Genomic DNA, 21567 nt, shown 5'->3' with positions numbered 1-21567 from the left:
AGAGGCCTGTGTACCGCAAAAAAAAAAAAAAAAAAGTAAAAAAAGGCTATATCTACTCTAGGAAAATCGTTAACATTATTCAGTTAGTTTGTTTAATGTTAATTAGAGGGTCACTTGAGGAGTTTTCAGGGGCTGATTTATTTACAAATTGTGCATTGGATTACTAGAAGTGTGTGTGTGTGTGTGTGTGTGTGTGTTTTCTTGCCAAGTTTGACTTTGGTTATGTGCAGTGCTGTTTGGCAGTGGTTATGTAGTGCTGGAGACTGTGTTCTTATCAGTATCTCTGACCTGACCCTTTTGAGCTATGTTATATCATTCCATTTTGACACCTTTTATCAAACTTTAATGAAATGACCCAGGCAAACAAATTGTCATTAAACTTTCCATCACTTTGTCCCTTGGTATCGTCTTTTATAAATTGGACAGCAAATGTTGTATTGATCTTCTCGTTCTTGCAGCTGAACTTGAAATGACCCAGCCTGCTTGTTGTTTATGGCCCAGAGTTGCTTTTCCTTGACATTTCCATCCACAGCATGACACCCTTTTTGTTTTCCTTTCTTTCTTGTGGAGATGAATGAACAAGACATACGGTATCGAGACACTCTTGGTCATGGCAACGGAGGCACAGTCTACAAGTGAGTAGTCAACTTTGTTTAAACTTTCTATCCACTTTTGCCAAATGTGGGTATCCAAGTTCTCCATGGCAAAGATTTTTAAATGACCACCAGTGCTTAGATTTTATTTCCACATTTGACTCCAAAATTCTGCAAGGAATCCATTTTCTCAGGAATTGCTTGGAAAAGTGCATTTATATTGCCTTTTTAATATTTCTGAGTCTGCATCTCTCCTGGGTGAGCATTTAATAGTCCACCATTAGCAAGTGTACCTTTAACCGGCCTGAAGTTTAATGTATTTTTTTCCTTCGCTCTTTAACACCGTTATTTTTATTTTTTTTAACTTGCTAGCACCCTATGCTAGTCCCCTGTCTGTGTACGTACAGCTATGCTCAGTGGAAGACAAACCTTATAAATACCATTGCTTTGCCCTGTGTCAACACTCAGTTATTAAAAAGCCTTCTTCCTGTTGTGTTTCCTTCTCTCCTCACCCTACTCCCTGAGAGAATTTCTACACATTGATGAATATGTTAAGTTATAAAATTCTCCCAAATTCCAATTGCAGTGATCTTACCCTAAAGAAGTGTTCATTTTCATATTAAAAAATGCTAACTGTAAAAAATAGTTCTCTCAACAGGGAAGTCTTTCTCGTGCAGTAGTGCAAAGTTTAAACTACATAATGTAATGTCTGGTACTTAATAGTCTGCAATGGTGTATGAAAAATATTCCACTAGGAATTAAAAAATCCATACTCTGCAAGAAAGCCCTGAGGGAGTAATAAAGCTTTCCTCCAGAGAGCTGTTTTCCATGTATACACTAACCCTGCACCACATTATGATTGTGTTTTTACCTTCAGTGTTTTACTATTGATATTAATACATATTTTCAAAGTTGTAAATTATTTAATTTATGTTTAACTGGTTACTGATTTTCTTAGAATTTTAAGTTCTTACTAATGACGTGAATACAGATAAAAATTGCCCTGTTGCAAAATCGCCCTGTTGCCCATGAATGCGAAAGATCACATCCTAAAATTCCAGAACATCCTCCACACAGATACAGTGTTGGCATAGAATCAGATTTCTCAGGGTTAGAAGCTCCTTCAAAGTTATCTGATCCAGTCCCCCACCCAGGGCTTCAGTCCTCTCTGTAGATAGAGCCAGGATGTGAGTCCTTTCTCCTAAGGTCCTTTAACATAGTCCTTTAAGAATGTATGCTTACATATTTGGATTGTTTTTTCCTATAGATAACTGACTATGGTGAATAGTTGGTCTGAAAGTTAAGTGCTTCCACTATGATAATTCAGAGAATTAAATAATAACACATTTCTTTCACAATCCTTGGGTCTTGCCCTTAAAATGTGTGATGCCTCATGTGTCTAAAAAGTTTGTTGTCCTTCCGTGAATCATACTAGCATTCCTTCCCATGCAGTCCCCCAGTACTGCATAAATAGCATCTCTTCGTCCTAGTCTTCTCTTCCTCACTCTTATCTGACTTGACTTTTTACCCTGTCCTGAAGGTTCTTAAGTTCAGGTACCTTTAGAAATAAGAAGGAACATGTACACTCCAATTTACTTCACTTGAGTTCCCTGGAGGGAGTGGTTTTCAAAGTCTCAACCTTTCTTTTTCTTAATGCTTTTATGCTGGTGTTCAGGTGTAATAAAACAGAAAAGATGTCTAGCAACTCTTTTGACTCCTTTTGTTGGTCGAATAGAATTCAAAAACATTTCTTTAGACTCCTCACCTACTTATTTTTGTTGTTTCACCAAATGTTTGATTCTCAAGCATGTTTTTATTTTTTAATTGAAGACCTATTGTGAATTTACTATTCTAGTTTATTCTAGAAGGGAGAAAGCGTAAGACCACCAAACCCCAGCAGGTAATTTTTATTAGAAATAATATCCTAGATATTAAAATTTTAACCTTTTATCTTAAAACAGGTTCATAAAAAAAGGGGAGAGGGGATACAGGGAAGTGGAAATAATATGCCCATCCAGCAGGAAAAATTACAACATAAAATTATGTTAGTGTTGTTTTTCTTTAACTGTTATTCTTGATTGTGGTAGAAACATATAACATAAAAATTACAGTCGCAACCATTTTTAAGTCTACAGTTCAGTGGCATTAAGTACATTCACACTGTCGTGTAACCATCACCACCGTCCATCTGCAGGACTCTTTTTGGCTTGCAGATCTGAAACCCTGTACCCATTCAACAATAACTCCCCATTCGCCTGGGTTATGTTGTTTTTAGCTAAGAAGCATGGCTAGACATTTTCTTTTTATTAGGGCCACAGTATCCAAGGGGACGTCCTTAAGCATGAGTTCTTCAGTTTGCTAGGATGTTGTGGTGACATTAGCGACTTATCCTGGGTTCATTTAGTTAGCTACCATTGCTAATGCTCAGTATGTATTGTAAGATTTAGTATGGTGTTTTTTTGGGGTTTTTTTTTGCGGTACGCGGGCCTCTCACTGTTGTGGCCTCTCCCGCTGTGGAGCACAGGCTCCGGACGCGCAGGCTCAGCGGCCATGGCTCACGGGCCCAGCCACTCCGCGGCATGTGGGATCCTCCCGGACTGGGTCACGAACCCGTGTCCCCTGCATTGGCAGGCGGACTCTCAACCACTGCGCCACCAGGGAAGCCCTTAGTATGTTTTTGACAGTGGTTGTTTACAGAGGGTTAGTGGCAGTATCATGATCATTTTAGTACTTTATTTTATGTAATAGATTTCTTGTAAAAAAGAAGACATTTCACTTATTGCCTAGGTGATTCTTAAGGGGAGAGCCATGAAGATATCACATTGAATAACCACTTATCATTGATCATTGGTCTTCATTTCTGTCTGGGTTTCAGTTTGTGTTGTTCTTATATCCCTGGCTTTTAGTGCAGCACAAAGAAATTGTATAATCATCAGGAAATGAAAAGCCACTTTACTGAAGTCTCTATAAAACTAAGTGTTTGGTGTGTTATGATTGACTTTCTCCTATATTAAGTTTACCTTAATGGTGTTGACTATAAAAACTGTGATTTTTCAAACAAAAATGATTACATTACAGTTTATGCTACATAAACTAGATGAAGAAAATATTGGAAAATCCACTCATTGGTAGCAAAACTGCCTAATGGGCCTATTTAATTTTTTTCTTATAAAGAATAATAAATGTAAAGCAAAAGTTTAATATTTCAGTCTTATTTGCTCCACTTGATGGGATGTTGTGAGTTTCAAGGGATATGATATTGTGTAACTGCAATACATAGTATTTAATAGTTGACACATTTTCATCCTTTAAGTCTAGATGTTCTCCTCAGTTATACAATATGAATTTCTGGGCCCAGATATTTAAACCAAACGTGGATTCTGTGTGTAGTCCCCTGCTGCGCTACTATTATGATATTGATCTAGGCAGGTAATTTTAAATTGTGGTATCTGTTGGATTACTAGTTTGGATGACATAGATCATAAAGGAAATACCCTAGACTAAAGTATAACCCAAACCTAGGAAGAAGAATAATTTAAGAAAAGGAAATGAACGCACTTTAATTATTGCTCCATTTCCCAGAGTGCTGCAAGTTTCTCCACAAAAATAAATCAGGAAGCACACATGTTCTATTCCCTTCTGGTAGATTCACAATAAATTTCGAAAACTTCGGGGAAGTAGAGAACAGTATGTGTTGCGGTTAAATGTGGAGGCTCTGGGTTTGAACCCTGCACCTGCCACTAACTAGCTTGTGCGACCTTGGGAAAGTTATGTAACGTCCTCTACCTCAGTTTCCCCATGTGTAAAATGGAGATAATAATACCTATAATACCTATCTTATAAAGTTACTGTGAAGTTAAATGAGATGTTTCATAGAAAAGACTTAGCACTGTAACTGACACTTACTAGATGTTAGCTACTGTTCGTGATAGTACCAGTGATAGACAAATCGTTAATCCCTGGGCTTCCTGTGCTTACTTGGCCATGGGATTCTTTTTTTGAGAAATATCTCACAGAATTAAAGTTGTGTTGAATTAACTTTGAGAAGTTCTACATTATGTTATGATACATCATACACTTCTTTGTTTCCTTTTATTCTCTAGTTGCCTCATGAATATGATTTATTATTATATCTTATATATTAACTTAAATAGAATGATTCTTTTCAGAGTTTCAAGATATATTCTCTTTTATCATAGTTAATTTCAAATTGCTATAGGACAGCTGGTATAATGGTAAGCACATTTTTCCACTGGAAAAAGCTAGAGCTCACATTCATGTGGCAAAGCCAGCACTCTACACAGCATCTCGTCCTTTCACTCTGTTTATCCCCAAGGCAGTGTTGTTTCTCAAGGTCAGGCAGAGTCCATTGTGTTTCCTTGTATTTTCTAGTGTACCCAGCACTGTCCTACGGATAGAATAGATGCTTTATATGTGTTGGCTGGAATGAGAATGAGGCAAGTGTAGGTTTTTTCCAAGCAGGTTTTAGTAGAGCTCTTTAATTGGATCCTCCCCATACCTGGCTAGTTTTAGAGGCTGCATAATTTTGAGACTGTGTAATTGTTTTAGAACATTCACCGAGAAGAGTAGGGATTTCTAAACTAAGGGCATATGTTTGAATGATTAATTTTCTTTCAAATGTTAAAACTGAGTATTTGGTATCCATTAACATTCTAGTTACTGTCTGTTTTTCTTGGATAGTATGTCATGTAGAAATGAAAGTAATTAATAGGCCCAGTTACTTTGGAAACATTTTGTGATAATGAAGGCCAGTCACTCAGGTCCTTTGCTCCTTCAGTGCGTTGTTTGATGGAGTCACATAAGCTTTGGGTCCAGAAATGAAGTAGTATCTAACTCTTAGGATTTAGGTCTTGCTAAGTCAGTTAGCCAGCAGGCACTTAAGGATCATCTGTTATGTTATCTTTTTCCTTAATGCAAATTATTCAGGCTAAGACTCAAGTTGTCAGCTTTCTGGCCATGTATTCTAATCTCCAGGTGTTGGAAAATATTAGTGAACTTTCTAAATCCAGCTGCTTCCTGCAGTACAGTTAAGGGTCTAACCTGGGTTTGTGGTAGAATTTTCTCAGTGGTTTAGTTAGCAGCATATATGCTGACTACATGGCATTTTGAAGACTGGATATATACCATTATTTAAGAATTAATTTGACCATATCTAGAGACAGGAGAAGAGGGAGGGGATAATAATTCTCAAAGGTGTTGGTTTCTCTTCATTTCTGTTGTCGTACCAATTTTATGAAATATTTGTTGGGCGACAGGGTGAAGATGGTCCTTGGAGATGGTAATTGAGATCACAGGAGCTATTAAATTGTATTCCGCCCTCATGATATGGCTGTACAGACCAACTAAAACATTACATTTTTGTTTCGGGGCTGGAATTATATCAGCTCATTACACTTAACATGATTTATTTCATGAAAATTAGAAAATGAGAAAATACATGAATTGTTGTCTAATTAAATGCTGTTTAGTAAACAAAATATTTTAAAACATAGGATCCCTGAGGGGAAAGCATAACAAAGAGGTTCCCTGATGAAAATATTGGGAACCACATAATACCCAGAAAAACTCTCACTTCCCTTTTCACCAAACAGCCCGAAGGTGCCAAACCAAAACAGGCCTAACCCCAGCTTCTCTGACAACTGTATCAGTGACCCCACTCCTTTATGTTTTTTCCCTGAAGTGCATCTTGTAAATTAAGAGTAGTTTTTAAATGGTTTTGATATTGACCCAAGAGCTAGGGTGATTGTTTGATTTATTTTAACTTTAAATTTCCAATCAAATGAAGCACCTTTTCCTTGCAGCCAAGATCATATTTTAAACAAGCAAACAAGACATCATCTTAATGTAAAATTAAATAACTTGTATATAGCTGGATTGTATTATAGTATCATGTGACAAGCAAAGATATTAATATTTTCAGAAAATCAATGAGTATTTGTCAAATAAAATTAATTATGTATGCTTCCCTCTGTCCCTGTCTCAGCATTCACCGTTATAGGTTTGTTTCATACAATAATGTGTATTGTATTGATTAGAATCTGAAGAATGAACCTGAGCTCCTGATTCTCTACACCTTTCCCACCTTTGCTGCCCCATCTCCATGTTCCCATAACTTCACACATGCTCATATCCATTATGGCAATGAGGGATTATTGGCATCCAGCCAACATGACAGGATGTCACAGGTCGCTGAGCAGAGATTTTCAGACTCTGTTTCCACCCGAATTAACTATTATTGAAATAGTTTATTGAGATTGAAGTATTGATCATTTTCTGCTAACCTTCGCTTAAGGGAAGGAAGAGGTGGCAGCGGTGTTTTTGAAAGACACTAAATTTCATTTTAAAAATCTCATTTATTTAGCCTTTTCTTCTTCCTGTTTTATAGCCCCTATTGTTTTATTGCTTGGAAAAGGGTATCTTGGCTTTATTTTTATGACAGTATAATTATACTTCAGAAATGCACTTGATTACTGTGGGTAACAAAATCGTTCTAGTATATTGGTTTGGCCAATATTGCTACACAAACAACTTTTCAGTCAATTAAGTCTGGTAAAAATCAATACATTATGGTAATGTTTCAAGTAAGAATTTGCTGAATCTAAGTATTTCAACCCTATCTCCTTTCAGGGAAAAATAGTTTTGAAGCAGCAAGACTCCTTTCTAATATTTTATTTTAATAAAAGTGCTTCCTTTATAAAGAAATTTAAGTCCCCAGCAGAAGTCTTTGTGAACAGATAAGCATTAGCACACTTCTATTTTTATAGGGTGGAAGAAATCTAGTTTCCACTAAAATCTGTTCTCTTGGCTGCATTAGGAGGGTATCTCATTTGGGTTTGACTTCATCTTGCAGGGTGCCACTTTTGGATTTTTGTCTCTAGTTCTGGGTACTGGGTTTACAGAGAGATGTGGACAGTTCAGAGACCACTCAGAGGAGCATGGAGAGAATAACAAGGGGTCTGGGAAATTTGCCTGTCTAATCCTCCTTCATTCATTAGTGGGGCATGTTCTGAGCATGTGCTGTGTGGAGGGCATTTGTGTCAGCTGTTGGGGACAGCCAGGCTCTCACTGGAGCTGTGTCCAGGTAGAGGGAGAAGCTCTGTCCACAGGTAAGTACGGGGCCTCACAGTCTAGGCTGTGTGTCTGTCTGTGTGGCACACAGCCTCTGGGGGGCCAAGGAAGGAGTGATGACTTTTAGCTACTTCCTCAGGAGGTAACAGGAAGGGCCTCATGGAGGAACTGTTATTTGAGTTGAGAAGTGGTCAGAGGAATTGGCTGACTTTTATCTGAAGAAGAGAAAATTAAGGGGTCCCATGACAGTTGACATAAAAAAGTCTGAAGGGCATTTGTGTAGACAGAGGAACAGGTTTGCTTTGTGTTCTTCTGAAAGCCCACCTCAAATTGCTCGTCTTTTTTTTTAATCTATTTTTGGCTGCATTGGGTCTTCGTTGCTGTGCGCGGGCTTTCTCTAGTTGCAGTGGGCGGGGGCTACTCTTCAGTGCGGTGCGCAGGCTTCTCACTGCGGTGGCTTCTCTTGTTGCGGAGCACGGGATCTAGGCGCACGGGCTTCAGTAGTTGTGGCTCGAGGGCTCTAGAGCACTGGCTCAGTAGCTGTGGCACACAGGTTTAGTTGCTCCGTGGCATGTGGGATCTTCCCGGACCAGGGCTGGAACCCATGTCCCCTGCATTGGCAGGCGGATTTTTAACCATCGCGCCACCAGGGAAGTCCCTGCTTGTCTTGAATGTCTCTGTGACAGTCTGCCTTTGGTTAGAGTGAACCATGTACTCTTCCTGCTGTTCTTCCTACTGGACTGTCCTGCCTAGAGGTCATCTGAGTGGGTATCCTTCCAGGGCCCAGCACCGCCCCTTACCTACTGTAGGTACTTAGTGTTTTAGGAATTAACGTGCAGAGGCAGAGTCTTCACAACCTAAGGATGGACACAAAGTGTTGTGCATTGCTGGGTGGCTCTGGCTTCTACCTTAAGCAGAACAATGTGGCTTAGTGTTCAGAATCGCTGAGAAAACAATTCCCACTTAGACTGGACATGGAGTAAGTGCAAAGGTTACTCCCGAGTCTAAAGTTCCAGAATGAAATTCAGCATTCAGCTACCATAAAAATCTTCATGTCAGGTATCACTTGGTTCTTTTCTTTTAAATTTTGTCTTATTGTATATTCATTGAACAGCTACTCACCAAGAGTCACTCTGTGCCAAGGCCATCCAGTAGTGAACAAGACCGATAAGTTCCCGGTACTCCTGGAGCTCACGCTAGGGGGGCAGACAGACAGTAATCGAGAAAATGAATACTGAAGTAAGATGATAACAGACCTTGCAAGTGCTGTATAGAATGTAAAATAGGTGCTCAGCAAGGCTTGTCTGAGGAGGGGATATTTGAGCTGAGACCTGAAGGACAGGAAGGAGCCAGTCATGGGAGAATCTGGGAGGAGAACCTTCCAGGCAGAAGGAACTGCTCTGGCAAATGCCCTGAGATGGGTGTGAAGGTGTTGTGTCTAGGAGTGTGGTTGGAGCGAGCTCAGGGGAGAGTGGAGAGATGGGCAGGGGCCTGATCATGTGGGATTTTTGAGACCTTGCTAAATCCCTGCCAAGAAGGCATGGTCGGTATGCTTACCCTCTCTTTACCAGTGAGAAAAATAAAGCTTGGGGGATTCCCTGGCGGTCCATGGTTAGGACTCCGTGCTTTCACTGCCCAGGGCCCCGGGTTCAGTCCCTGGACAGGGAACTAAGATCCCGCAAGATGCGCAGCACGGCCAAAATTTAAAAAAAAAAAAAGCTTGGAAGGGTTAAGTGGCATGCCCACGGTCAAATCAAGACTAGAACGCAGGAGACTTCCCTGGTGGTGCAATGGTTAAGAATCCGCCTGTGGGGGCTTTCCTGGTGGCACAGTGGATAAGAATCTGCCTGCTAATGCAGGGAACACCGGTTCGATCCCTGGTCTGGGAAGATCCCACATGCTGCAGAGCAACTAAGCCCGTGCACCACAACTACTGAGCCTGTGCTCTAGAGCTCGTGAGCCACAACTACTGAGCCTGCATGCCGCAACTACTGAAGCCCGTGCGCCTACAGCCCATGCTTCACAATGAGAGAAGCCACCACAATGAGAAGCCCATGCACTGCAACAAAGGGTAGCCCCTGCTCGCCACAACTACAGAAAGCCCGTGTGCGGCGACGAAGACCCAACACAGCCAAAAATAAATAAATTAAATAAATTATTTAAAAAAAAAAAAAAAGAATCTGCCTGCCAGTGCAGGCGACATGGGTTTGATCCCTGGTCCAGGAGGATCCCACATACCACAGAGCAGCAAAGCCTGTGTGCCACAACTACTGAGCCTTTGCTCCAGAGCCCGCGAGCCACAACTACTGAGCCAGTGTGTCACAACTACTGAAGCCTGCTCACCTAGAGCCCGTGCTTCTCAACAGGAGAGGCCACCTCAGTGAGAAGCCCGCGCATTGCAGTGAAGAGTAGCCCCCCGCTCGCCGTAACTAGAGAAATCCTGCGCACAGCAACGAAGACCCAATGCAACCAAAAATAAATAAATAAAAATAAAATAATTAAAAAAAAAAGACTAGAACTCAGTATCAAAACATCGAGTTGTACACCTTTAATTTGTTCTGACACCTAGGGTCAGTACTTGGGCCTACTTCTCAAGCCAGGGTTTTCCTGTTTGCCATTCACACTCCTAAGCTTCCTAATTTTTAACCCAAATTATTTTTGGATGTGAGATATAAATTAATATATAATCCTGAAAGTCAGTGATGCACCACCTCTAGTTGTTAATTTTAGATGCTTTTTAGTAGATGTTAAAGCAACCATTACTTGGCTGACAGAATTATTGCAACATAACTTGTTATTTGGTCTGTCCTTTGGGTCTTTACTTATCAAAAGCTTTGAATTTAATAATTGAATCCCTAGATTAATTGTATGGTTGTGCTAGTGGAGGTGGTGCATTTCTTGATTTATAAGACACATTAATTTTTTTTAGCTATTTTACAGTATCTGATATGTTAGAAAATTATAGGCTCTTGGTTGGCATATCGCACAAGCAACTATTTGTATACCATAGCATCTAGGGTATTTACTTAAATTGCTTTTTTTGGAAAATAATTCACTGGAAAGTCCAAAAGGCATTTACTGTGTATAACTTTCTGCCACAATTTTTTTTCCTTGCTCTGTCGTTGGTTACCTTGATATAAGAGACCATGTTCCTGTTAAATTGATGCCTTGGTGGAGTGAAATAAGTTTAGGTTCTGATTTGTGAAATAAAACTGAACTGGAGGAGCAGGTTACTAAATTAGAGGGGGAGATAGCAAGAGCGACTTGGGCTGTGGGTATTAGGCACCAAGTTTTTTTAAACATTACTTTGATTTTTAAGTGTGACCCTGTATTATGTTATCCTCTTGACCCTAAAATTTCCATACTTTACCTAGTCAGTATTATAAGAGAAAGAAAGAAAAGGAATGTACAGTATTATTGCTCAAAGCAGAGTTCGTGGTTTTTGTTTTGTGAATTCAAATAATGAAATGAAAAATGTTCAGACAAAATTAGAACTTGCTTTAGGGCACAATCAATATAGCATTTTAACAAGCTTAGTGTATTTGGAAAATATATATTGTATAATGTTCTCAAACATACTGATTCTGTTATGACTGCTAACAGCAAAATGTAACAATATACTTAGTCAGTAAACATAAAGCTCTGATTAAACCGTAATTAAGTTTTCTGAAAAGTTATCTAAAAACTATGAATAAAATATATTTTTACATTGTCTCAGCAACACAAAATATAGCCAATGAAACTTTATAGTGGTAGAGAAAATGGTACATGGGGTAAACTTACAGAGTGAATTTTTACCACACACACGTGTACTCAGTTAAGTTTCTGGGCACCATTTGTTTCTTCTTCCTTTTAACTTTTTTTTTAAAGGTAATTCTTAGTGAGTGTTGCAGAGTATAGTGGGGTAACTGACTGAAGAGGTAAATGAGAAGTTTCCCTGCTTCCCTGGAAGCCTAGCAAAATGTTTTAAGACCCTTCCTTCGTACACCCAAGATGCAGGGGTTGTTCAGAATCATATGGCTGCGTTTGTGTTTCCAGCCTGGGCCACCATAGCATGCCAAGGGTTATCCCCAGCAGCGTTGAAATATAGCTGGGTAGAGTAGGTATTACCATCCTCATTTGACCTATGATGAAACTGAAACACCAAAATTAAGGGATTTCCCTAAGGAGTCAAAGCAAGACAAGGGATAGAACCACCACTGAAACTCTTGCTTTCGTATTTCTTGGTCCTTTCCCAGTGCCCTTACTAGTAAATAATTACATTTTCATTCTGTGAGGAGCTAAGGTAAGCAAACTTATGTGCAAGCCTAAGAATTTTTGATGGCATTTTCTAGCAAATATACTACAGTTGCATTTTGTATTTTTATTTTTTGCATCAGGCACATGTACCTTACAAATGACCCATATGAACAAACAGCTGTCTTCTTTCTTCTCTCCTTCCCTGGAATTTGTAATCTTTGAATTAACTGATTAATTCAGTGTTAAAAACATTAATGCCTATCTCCAGACTTCAGTCACTTCAGCATATGATTCTCCAGAAATTACACCTTTGGGTTTTTTCATTGCCTGTGATTTTGTGAGTGCTTTTGTCTGTGTATTTAAATCATCATTGGACTCTTGTAGATGTTTTCAGCTGCTGGTCTTTGTAAACAAGTCTGTTTTTTTCCTCCCACACAGACCCCTCTCCCTTTCTCCTCCCATTAATCTTACTTTGAAAATATATGACTTCTTTAAGCCTTACTCTCCTGAATGGATTGGAGAATAGCACCTCCTCTTGACTAATCTCAAAGGACGTTGTAAAACAAAATGTTGCTTAATTTTTGGAGAGAATGTTTTAATACAGTTTATATGTTTTTGGAAGTCACTACAGATATCTCAAAAAGAATACCATGGTGGAATTGAGTTTAGAATCCAAATACTTTATTCTGTTGTCCAAAACATAGAGGCACAGATTTTTCTGTATTACTGAGTTTAAAGATGACTGTCCCTGGATGGTGGAAGGTATGATGGTAGTTTGAGTGTTGTTCAGTTTTTATGTAAAAGGAAAAAGTTCCTCTTGGTTTGTTTTGACCCTAGTCATGATACGCCAGTTTCATGGAGTCTGTTATGCACAAAAGTGCACAAAATGAAGATAAAGTGCCTCTCTCCAGCCTGACAAAAGCCGTTCCTTTGCAGAATGGTATCTGCAGTGAAAGTAAATAAATGAATGGACAGCAATCACAGCCTAGTTGATGAAACTGTTCAATTAAAGCACAGGCATTTACATGGTGTAATTTCCCTAAATTGCCAATGAGCCCCTTTAGACACAACACTGTTCAAATTGATTTCAGCATTGATTTTGGCTGAAGCTGATAAATTTCTGCTTGTTAGTTAAAGTAATTTTGCAGAAGACTTTGTACTGCAGTATTGAAGTGTTCATTTAGCTGATGGTTAAAAGAGGAGTTATTTACAGAGGCCTCTCCTGTTGTTCAGAGATGGGACAATTCCCCAATCATCTTTTACTTTTAATTTTTTAGGCTTCAGTATACCAATCAATAGGTGATTGAAACTGATTAAAACTTATCCAACCAGCTGCCTGTGGCAGTTTAATTAGAAGCTGGATGATTCTTAAATTAAAGTTGTCTTATTTTCATTGCATAACCATCTTCCAGAAGAGTAAGGGACTAACAGTGCTGAAAACTTGAAGTTTGGCTTTATTAAGGTGTCTGGCAACTGTTAAATCACTCAATAGCTATTCCTGTGGCAACTCAGAAATGTATTCAGAGGCTTTTGCCCTTTATAGAGGTTAAAAGTAATAATGTGCTTACTTGCTAGCCAAGAGAATTGTTTTCCATCAAAGGGATAACCTCTAGTATAGTGAGATGTGTGAAAGAACAGCTGTTTGTGATATGTATCTTATTACATAAGCAAGATGAAATGCTTGGGCTTTATTTTTTAAATACTGCAGTACAGCCATCATGATGTTCTGTGCATCTCCCTGCTGAAAACCATCAGCTTTTGAATTTATATATATATATTTTTTTAATTTATATTTTTTTATCCTGTTTTAAGGTCTTGATTAAAATTATTTTCCAGTGAATGAAAACCCAATATTTTCCTATAAGTACATGATGACTTTTCACCAGTATTGTGGGCAGGATTATAGAAGGGAGTTTTGTTTGTTTTGTTTTCCTCTCCCAGGGACACTTCCCCATACTCATTTTCTCTAGTGTGGGACAATTTCTTGAGTTTTTAATGGAAATGGGTTAATATTTCTGTCATAGGGGACATATTACATCTGGTACTACAGGGAAGAAGGGGATAAATGGCTCACTTTTCAGAGGTGCATTTACTCTTTGACCCACTAGGGTACTATTTAGTGTTCTAGGAGAGGTAATTTAGTAAATTGTACCCCAGTGGCCTGAAAAAGTTAATGCAACTCTGAAAAGTGAGTCATTCAATCGATTTTCCCTATTGCTTTTTAAAAACCAAAACTGACTATATCCAGAGAACCTTGCAGACAACTGGAATTAGAGGATCTAGAAACAGTCAGTTTATGATAACACAGGGTTGTTGGGACATGCATTGGATTTGGCTTCAGAGGACTTGAATCCACGTCCCACTCCAGAGCTTAGGAGATAAGAATCTTGAAGCAGTTGTTAACCTCACCAAGCCTTGGTTTCCTTATCTATAAAGTGGGGATAATAAGAATATCTACCTTAAGAATTTTTGTGCAAATTAAATAGCTTCCTTATATAAAAAATTTTTATAAACCACAAAGCATAATCAAATGTTAATTACTAGTAGAAGGGGTTTTCTGAAATAGTCATTTTTGTATCTGATTTTGGAAAGTGATTTATTGTTAGCTTTCCACCAAGAAACTGTGAGCAGAGTTGATACTGTAATCAAGCCATTTCAGGAGAGAAGTTTCCTAGCTAGTTAATCCTCACGAATACTCCTGTTTTTCCCCCACATGTATTGCTTCATTTTTTTCATTTTCATCGTTAGGCTTTCTCTTGCCTCTCCGTTTTGCCCATTACATTCTTTCAGAAGATTTGATCAAGAGATCACTATGACTGTAGCTTCCTTGATCTCAAAGATACTTAGGCCATATATTAAATGCCATTACTCTAGTTGATGTTAAAGGCTTGAATCAGGCCGTATCAACTTACGGAAGAAATATGGAGGCAGTGATGACCATGTTAACTTTGAGGCAGGTGTGGGAGTAAAAAGGAGCGTATAACCAGAGTAAATAGAAAGAAGAAGAAATCATAAGATATAGAGTTATGGTAGCTTTTCTCTGATTACAAAACTCTTTCTACCCCTGCCAGGTTCCCCATATTATACATCAGGTTGATTTGTGAGCCCTATGTATGATTAGCATCTTGAAAGAGTTGTTAATATCTGTGACCTAATGACATGTTTGATTTGATACTTAAACAGTCTAGGGAGCCCTGTTGCTTAACCATAAATTATTTTACAGTCAGTAGTCAGCATCTGTAATGGGTTTTTAGACAGAAGGAAGGTTGGCATAGACTGCTATTTGAACTAGTACAGTTTATATAAAAGCTTTTTATAACTGCTGTTTACTTTGGATTTCCTACTTTAACAGCTAGAGCCTGGCTAATGTGTTTGTCTACTATGGAAGGCAACAACTGTCAGTGTTGATTTCCCTCAAACTATTTGAATTTTTTTCTGTGGATGGCTATTTTGGTATGTGACATATTGGTAAAATCCTCCCCCAAAGAAACCTACCAAGAGAACAAATCTCTAAAAAGATCAAGCAATAAAACAAAATTTTCATTTTCAAAACCATAGCTAGTTTACATTTGGTTACTGAAAGCATGTCATTGCATTAAAAGACAACATCCACGGTTTTAAAAACATCTCACAAAATAACAAAAGATTTTTGTTTTAATTGTGTATATATGTATTTCTTAAGCCAAATCTTAACTATTGCTTTCTCCATTTTAGTGGCTGGATTGTTTTGTTAGGTTTCCTGTCCATTTGGAGAATTTCCAGCATTTGATAGTGCTCTATAAATAATTCACAGAGTAATTGTGTCCCTCTTTTCACTAACCTTTTATAAAGTATGCTATGTGAGAAGTGGAACTTAAGTCAGTGGCATTTATTCCACATGGTGCATGAAAGAATTGCCTTGCCCCCTTCACAGGGCAACGGCAATGCTGTTATTTCAGTGTTTTTGTTTTGCCATCATGATTAAAAGTCATCATACACGCAATTACTCTTGAGATCCTTGCTCCAAGAGGCAAAAAAGTGTGTGTGTGGGGTCGTATTTCCCTTCGCATTTTGGTGACCATTTTACTAACAAATTGACATTTATCGCATATCATATTATCAGTTACACTGAAGTGTGAAATATTTACAGTGGGGTAATAGGTCATCCCCCCATTCTTAAATTATCACAATCACTAGAGAAGCATAGATAGTCCCTATTGTAAATTCTTTCTCCTCATAATTGAAAATAATTTGATTAGAATGTATTCAGAAGTTAATATGCAGAATAGCATGGTAGAAATTAGATGCCTACTTTAATTATGTGGGATTGTACAAGCTTTATCAGAAAATATATGATCAGCTCTAGGTTATTTATTTTGTGAACAGGAGTCAGCTGGGCCGATTCATATTTTTTAGGTTCTCCTAGAATTTGAGATTCTAAGCATAAATAATTTCAGTAAACATTGTAAAATACAGATGCAGTTGATCTTATGCATGACATAAATTTGTGTGGGGAACCAGATGTTAGAATATGAACACAGGTTGCTTCTCCCTTATGTCCTGTGTGAATGTAGGACTTTTTAACATTTTGTTTTCAAATTTTTCTTTTCCTTACTCACTTTTAAAGATTCTTATAGGAATTCAGTTTATTTTTTGGACTGATCTATCTTTTAATAGCTTCTCATTAGGGTTTAGATGAAGGTAGGGACACCTCTAGCCTTGTGTGTATTGTACTAGACCCATCTTAAAAATTTCAAATAGAAAATAGTAAGATTAATTGCATTTGTCCCCAGATATTGCTTTTGAAATCAGTCATATGTTCTTTTGGGCAAGGTACTGCACTTGGCAGTATGAGAGATGTTAACACCAACATTCAGGGCCTCAGCGGCACTGTTCTCTGGGTTCTGTTGCTGGCTTACTTTCTCTACCTTCTCGTCTCCTTTACTCGTTTCTTCTCATCTTCCTGACTTCTGGATTTGGAGTGGTTCGGGTTCAGTCCTCAGACCTCGTCTCTATTTAATTTAATTCCTAAGTGAGATTTTGTAGTTCCATGGCTTTGTATATCATGTATATGCTGATGAAGCCCAAAAGTATATCTCCAGTCCTGTCCTCTGTCCTGAACTTCCGACTCATATCTAATTACCAGTTGAATGTCTTTTAGGCATTTCACAGTTACCCAAACCTGAACTCTTGGTTTCCTCTGAAACCTGTTCCTTCTACAGTTTTTCTAATCTGTAAATGGAAACTCTGTTCTACAAGTTGCTCATGACAAAAACTTTCCAGTCATTCTTCTTCCTTCTTTTTCTCTCGGACCATCCATCGTATTGACCCACAAATCTTGTTGGCTTTTCCTTAAAACTATTTCAACAGGCTGACCACCTCTGACTTACCACTATATTCTAAGCCTCTGTTATCTTTTGCTAGGATTATTGCAGTAGCCTCCCAACTAGTTTCCTAGTTTCTGTCCTTGCTTTCCTACAAGGAGTTCTCTCCACCCGATAGCCAAGGTGATCTTTCTAAAATATAAGCTCTCCCCCTGACCCTATGGCTTTTTGTATCATTCAAAATGATAGCCAAAGTCCTCACCATGGCCTAAATGGTATTACACAGTCTGTCTTTCCATTACCTTTCTGACCTTGTCTCCCACAACTAGCCCTCTTGCTTATTCCACTTCCACGCACGTGTCAAACACACACTTGCACCTTAGAGCCTTTGAATTTAACATTTCCTCTGCCCGAAGTCCTCTTTTTCCAGCTATCTAAAGGGTATGCTCCTTTACTGCTCAAATATAACCTAATGAGAGGGGCATTCCCTAACTCCTCCCACTCATAGTATTAAAAAAATGCCCCTAATCTTGATCACTCTATATCCCTACCTTTAGTCTTTTTTGTTGCACTTCTACTACCTGACATATTTTATATTTATTTGATTATTGTCATTCTTCCCCCATCAGAAAGTAAGCTTCAGGAAAGCAGGAACCTTGTCTGGTTTGTTCTCTATTCCAGCTGCAATACCCCCATAGTGCTTGGCAGTTGGAGACATGCATTATTTATTAAATACATAAATTAAGAGGAGAGTATGTCATATACCATGGTAGAAGTTGGGGTCACAGCAATGAAGAGAATGAACCTTGACTTTGACCTTGAAACTTACTATAAAATAGGATAAGACACAGACCCTGTATTAAGAATTTGCAATATAGTTTGGTAATTAGAGTTTACAGTATAGTTAAAGCACACACTAGTGACGTTACATAACAGTTTTAAAGAAAAATAATAATAACAGCAACATGTGACATATAAAGCATCAGAGTAGTTGATGCCGATGGATAAATTCAGCCACATAAACCACAGGGTAGGGAATATGGTAGGTGGAATTTTAATGCATTCTTTTTCTGAATTTCACCTTCAACATTCACAATATTCTAAAGTAAACTTATTTCAAATGTTTCCTTGTGTATAGCCTGTCTATACTGGAAAGAACGCAAGCGTTGAAGTGAAATAGACCCGGATTTGAATCCTGTATCTGCCATTCATGAATTCTTATTACCTTAATATCCCTGAGTCTTTCTGTTATTATCTGTGAAATGTGGCTTATGTTACATACACCATACAGAGATTAGAATAATTCTGTGGACTCTCAGGAATTGTTAGTTCCTCTTGTTTCCTTTTTCCTTTCTCCTCTCTCCTGACTGCCCCATTTATTTATTAACTCCTAAATAATTGAGTATCTACTGTGTGCTAAGTATTGTTCTACATGCTTTATACACATTGTTGAATGAAGTGGGTGTGATCTCTGCCCTCATGGAGCTTAAAAGTGCAGGATTATGTAGTCGAAGGCTAACTAGGTAAGATTCTTCTATTTCTGTTAATAAGCACTATAATTCTCCTATGATCTTAGCTTGAAATTTTAGATTCAGCTTCCTAATCCCCATGTTTCCTAAATTATCTCTGGCCAAAATCTTTTGTATCTATTTCCCCTTTTCCATATCTGTGAATGCTACATAGGTTCATATCACCACCTCTTATGTAGACTTACAGCTTTCTAAGTGCCCCTTGCTCTCTCTGGTTTCTCCTCATTTCTAGTAGTATTGTGGTAATATGCAGCCAGAATAAGGATTTTGATCATATCACTTTTCTGTCCAAGAATCTTCAGTGGCATTTATTGGCCAGCAAATGGAGGACAGCAGACTTAAAACAATAGTAATGAAAGCTGAAAGACAATGGTATACTCAAAAGATGAAAAGGGAATGATTGTCTCAATTAAACTATCATTCAAGAGTGAGGGCAAAATAAATACATCTTCAGAAATTAATATAAAAGAATATGTATGTGTGTCTATATGTGTAGACAGAGGGAGAGAGAAAAAGATAGTTTGATAGGGAAGGAGGGAGAGTTAGTTTGAAACTGAGGGAAATGCTTTAGGTAGAAAGAAACTGAATCCAACTGAATCCAGAAAGGAATAAAATGAAAGAAAGAATGGTGACTGTTTAGATAAATGTGACTACAAAACAACAGTTGTAGTGATTAGGGGCTTTAAAATGAAGTCAGGGCTTCCCTGGTGGCGCAGAGGTTGAGAGTCCGCCTGCCGATGCAGGGGGCATGGGTTCGTGCCCCGGTCTGGGAGGATCCCACATGCTGCAGAGCGGCTGGGCCCGTGAGCCATGGCCGCTGGGCCTGCGCGTCCGGAGACTGTGCTCTGCAACGGGAGAGGCCACAACAGTGAGAGGCCCGCGTACCGCAAAAAAAAAAAAAAAAAAAAAAAAAAATGAAGTCAAACAAAAAGACTGGACAAAATAATACAAGATGAGAAGAGCTGATTGGAATTATAGCATTCTAAGATTTTTATATTGTTTGAGAGAAGAATAGGGATAGCAATTAAGTTTATATTTTGTTAAGTCAGATATGATTTAAAAACATTTGGGTAACAACTGAAAGATAATGAATGGAATGTATAACTTCGAAACAAATAGAGGGAATAAAGGGATAATCCAGTATAGTAGAGGGAGAGAGGTGTAAAATAAATGAATAAGGTGGTAGAAATAAATCTGTATTAATAAGTATATTAAATATGTCAACTGATATTGCCAGTTAGTAGATTGGTCAAGTGAAACTTTAAAAAATACAGCTATCTACTATTTTTGACTATTTTAGAATGTATTCCTAAAACGTAAAGACAGAGAAAGGTTGAAAGGAAAAGGTTGGGGAAAAGATACCAGGCAAAAACTAATCAGTAGAAAGCTATTGTGGTTATATTAACACAAGACAAAGCAGACTTTAAGGCAGAAAGTTTTGTGTTTTTTTGTTTTCTGGGGTTTTTTAAGGGATGAAGATAGAAAGGACTACTGTATGATGATAGAAGAAAAAGACTGTGAATACATAATAGACCTAAGCTTGTATATAACTAATAACGTAACCTTAAAATATGTAAAGCAAAAAACTTAACAGAATTACAAGGAAAATTTGATAAATCCACAGTTATAGTGGTAGAATGTGTCTCAGTAATCAACAGATCAATCTGACCAAAATTAAAAAAAGGTATAGAAGATTTTAGCATCATAGTGAACAAACTGACCACATGATCATAGAGCACTCTTTATCAGTCATGTTGAAGATATGCATTATTTTCAGGTACAGAAAACTTATTTAAGAACTGATTATGTACTAGGGCACAAAGCAAGTCTCAATTAAATTTGTAACATACGGGTCACTTTTTCTGACTATACAATTAGTTTAGAAATAAATAATAATGTTAACCCTCTCATTCATTTGGAAATTAAAAGGCACACATCTGAATAATTTATTGGTCATGTAACACATCATAATGGGATAAAAATATTTACAACTGAACAGTAAAGAAATATCATATATGAAAACTCATGAGCTGCAGTCCAAGGCTTACTTAAAGGATAGTTTTTTGTATATATGTCAGAAAAAAATTGGATATAAATAGGTTTAACATCTAAATCAATAATTTTTTTTAAAGGGAAGGGGTTAAACCCAAAGAAAGTGGAAGGAAAGGAATACTAAAGAAAACAATTAATGAAATTAAAATGAAAGAAATATTAATAATTCAAGAAAACCAACAGTGGGATTTTTGGAAAAATTGCTCAAGTATCACAGAGAGAAGACACAAATAATAAAATTAGAATTTAAAAAGGGGACATAATTCTAGGCAGAGACTTCAAAAATAAGAGGATATGGGCTTCCCTGGTGGCGCAGTGGTTGAGAGTCCGCCTGCCGATGCAGGGGACATGGGTTCATGCCCCAGTCCGGGAAGATCCCACATGCCGCGGAGTGGCTAGGCTCACGAGCCATGGCCGCTGAGCCCATGCATCTGGAGCCTGTGCTCCGCAACGGGAGGGTCCACAACAGTGAGAGGCCCGTGTACCGCAAAAAAAAAAAAAAAAAGAGGATATAATGAATAACTTTACGACAATAAATTTGAAAACAGAAAATGGACAATTTCCTAGAAAAACAAAACTGTCATAAAAAGACCTATAGCAGTTCAGGAAATTCATTCATTCCACAAATATTTATAAAATGTGCCCAGCACAGTGTTAGGCACTAGAGGTACAGTAGTGAACAACAACAAAAAATGTCCCTGTTTTCACAGTGCTTGCTTTCTGGTGGTATGAGACAAACAATAAATAAATTGTGTAGGGTGT

At 38.0% G+C, this 21567-nt stretch overlaps 1 protein-coding gene across 5 annotated transcripts in view; it reads left to right on the top strand.

Annotated features, from left to right (window-relative positions):
• The window catches only part of MAP2K5 (mitogen-activated protein kinase kinase 5), a 268367-nt gene that overhangs the window by 55060 nt on the left and 191740 nt on the right, over positions 1-21567 (top strand). For all 5 annotated transcript variants that reach the window (XM_089907071.1, XM_022579868.3, XM_022579867.2 and 2 more), the window contains one exon: positions 571-635. In XM_089907071.1, coding sequence (XP_089763197.1) covers positions 571-635 — 65 coding nt within the window. The remainder of the gene's footprint in view (positions 1-570; positions 636-21567) is intronic.

This window comes from Delphinapterus leucas, chromosome 2 (genome assembly GCF_059928025.1).
Source record: "Delphinapterus leucas isolate spDelLeu-1000000601 "Yukka" chromosome 2, BTC_Dleu_Yukka2, whole genome shotgun sequence".
In the NCBI taxonomy this organism is placed as follows: domain Eukaryota; kingdom Metazoa; phylum Chordata; class Mammalia; order Artiodactyla; family Monodontidae; genus Delphinapterus; species Delphinapterus leucas.
This window is presented reverse-complemented; position numbering and strand designations above follow the sequence as displayed.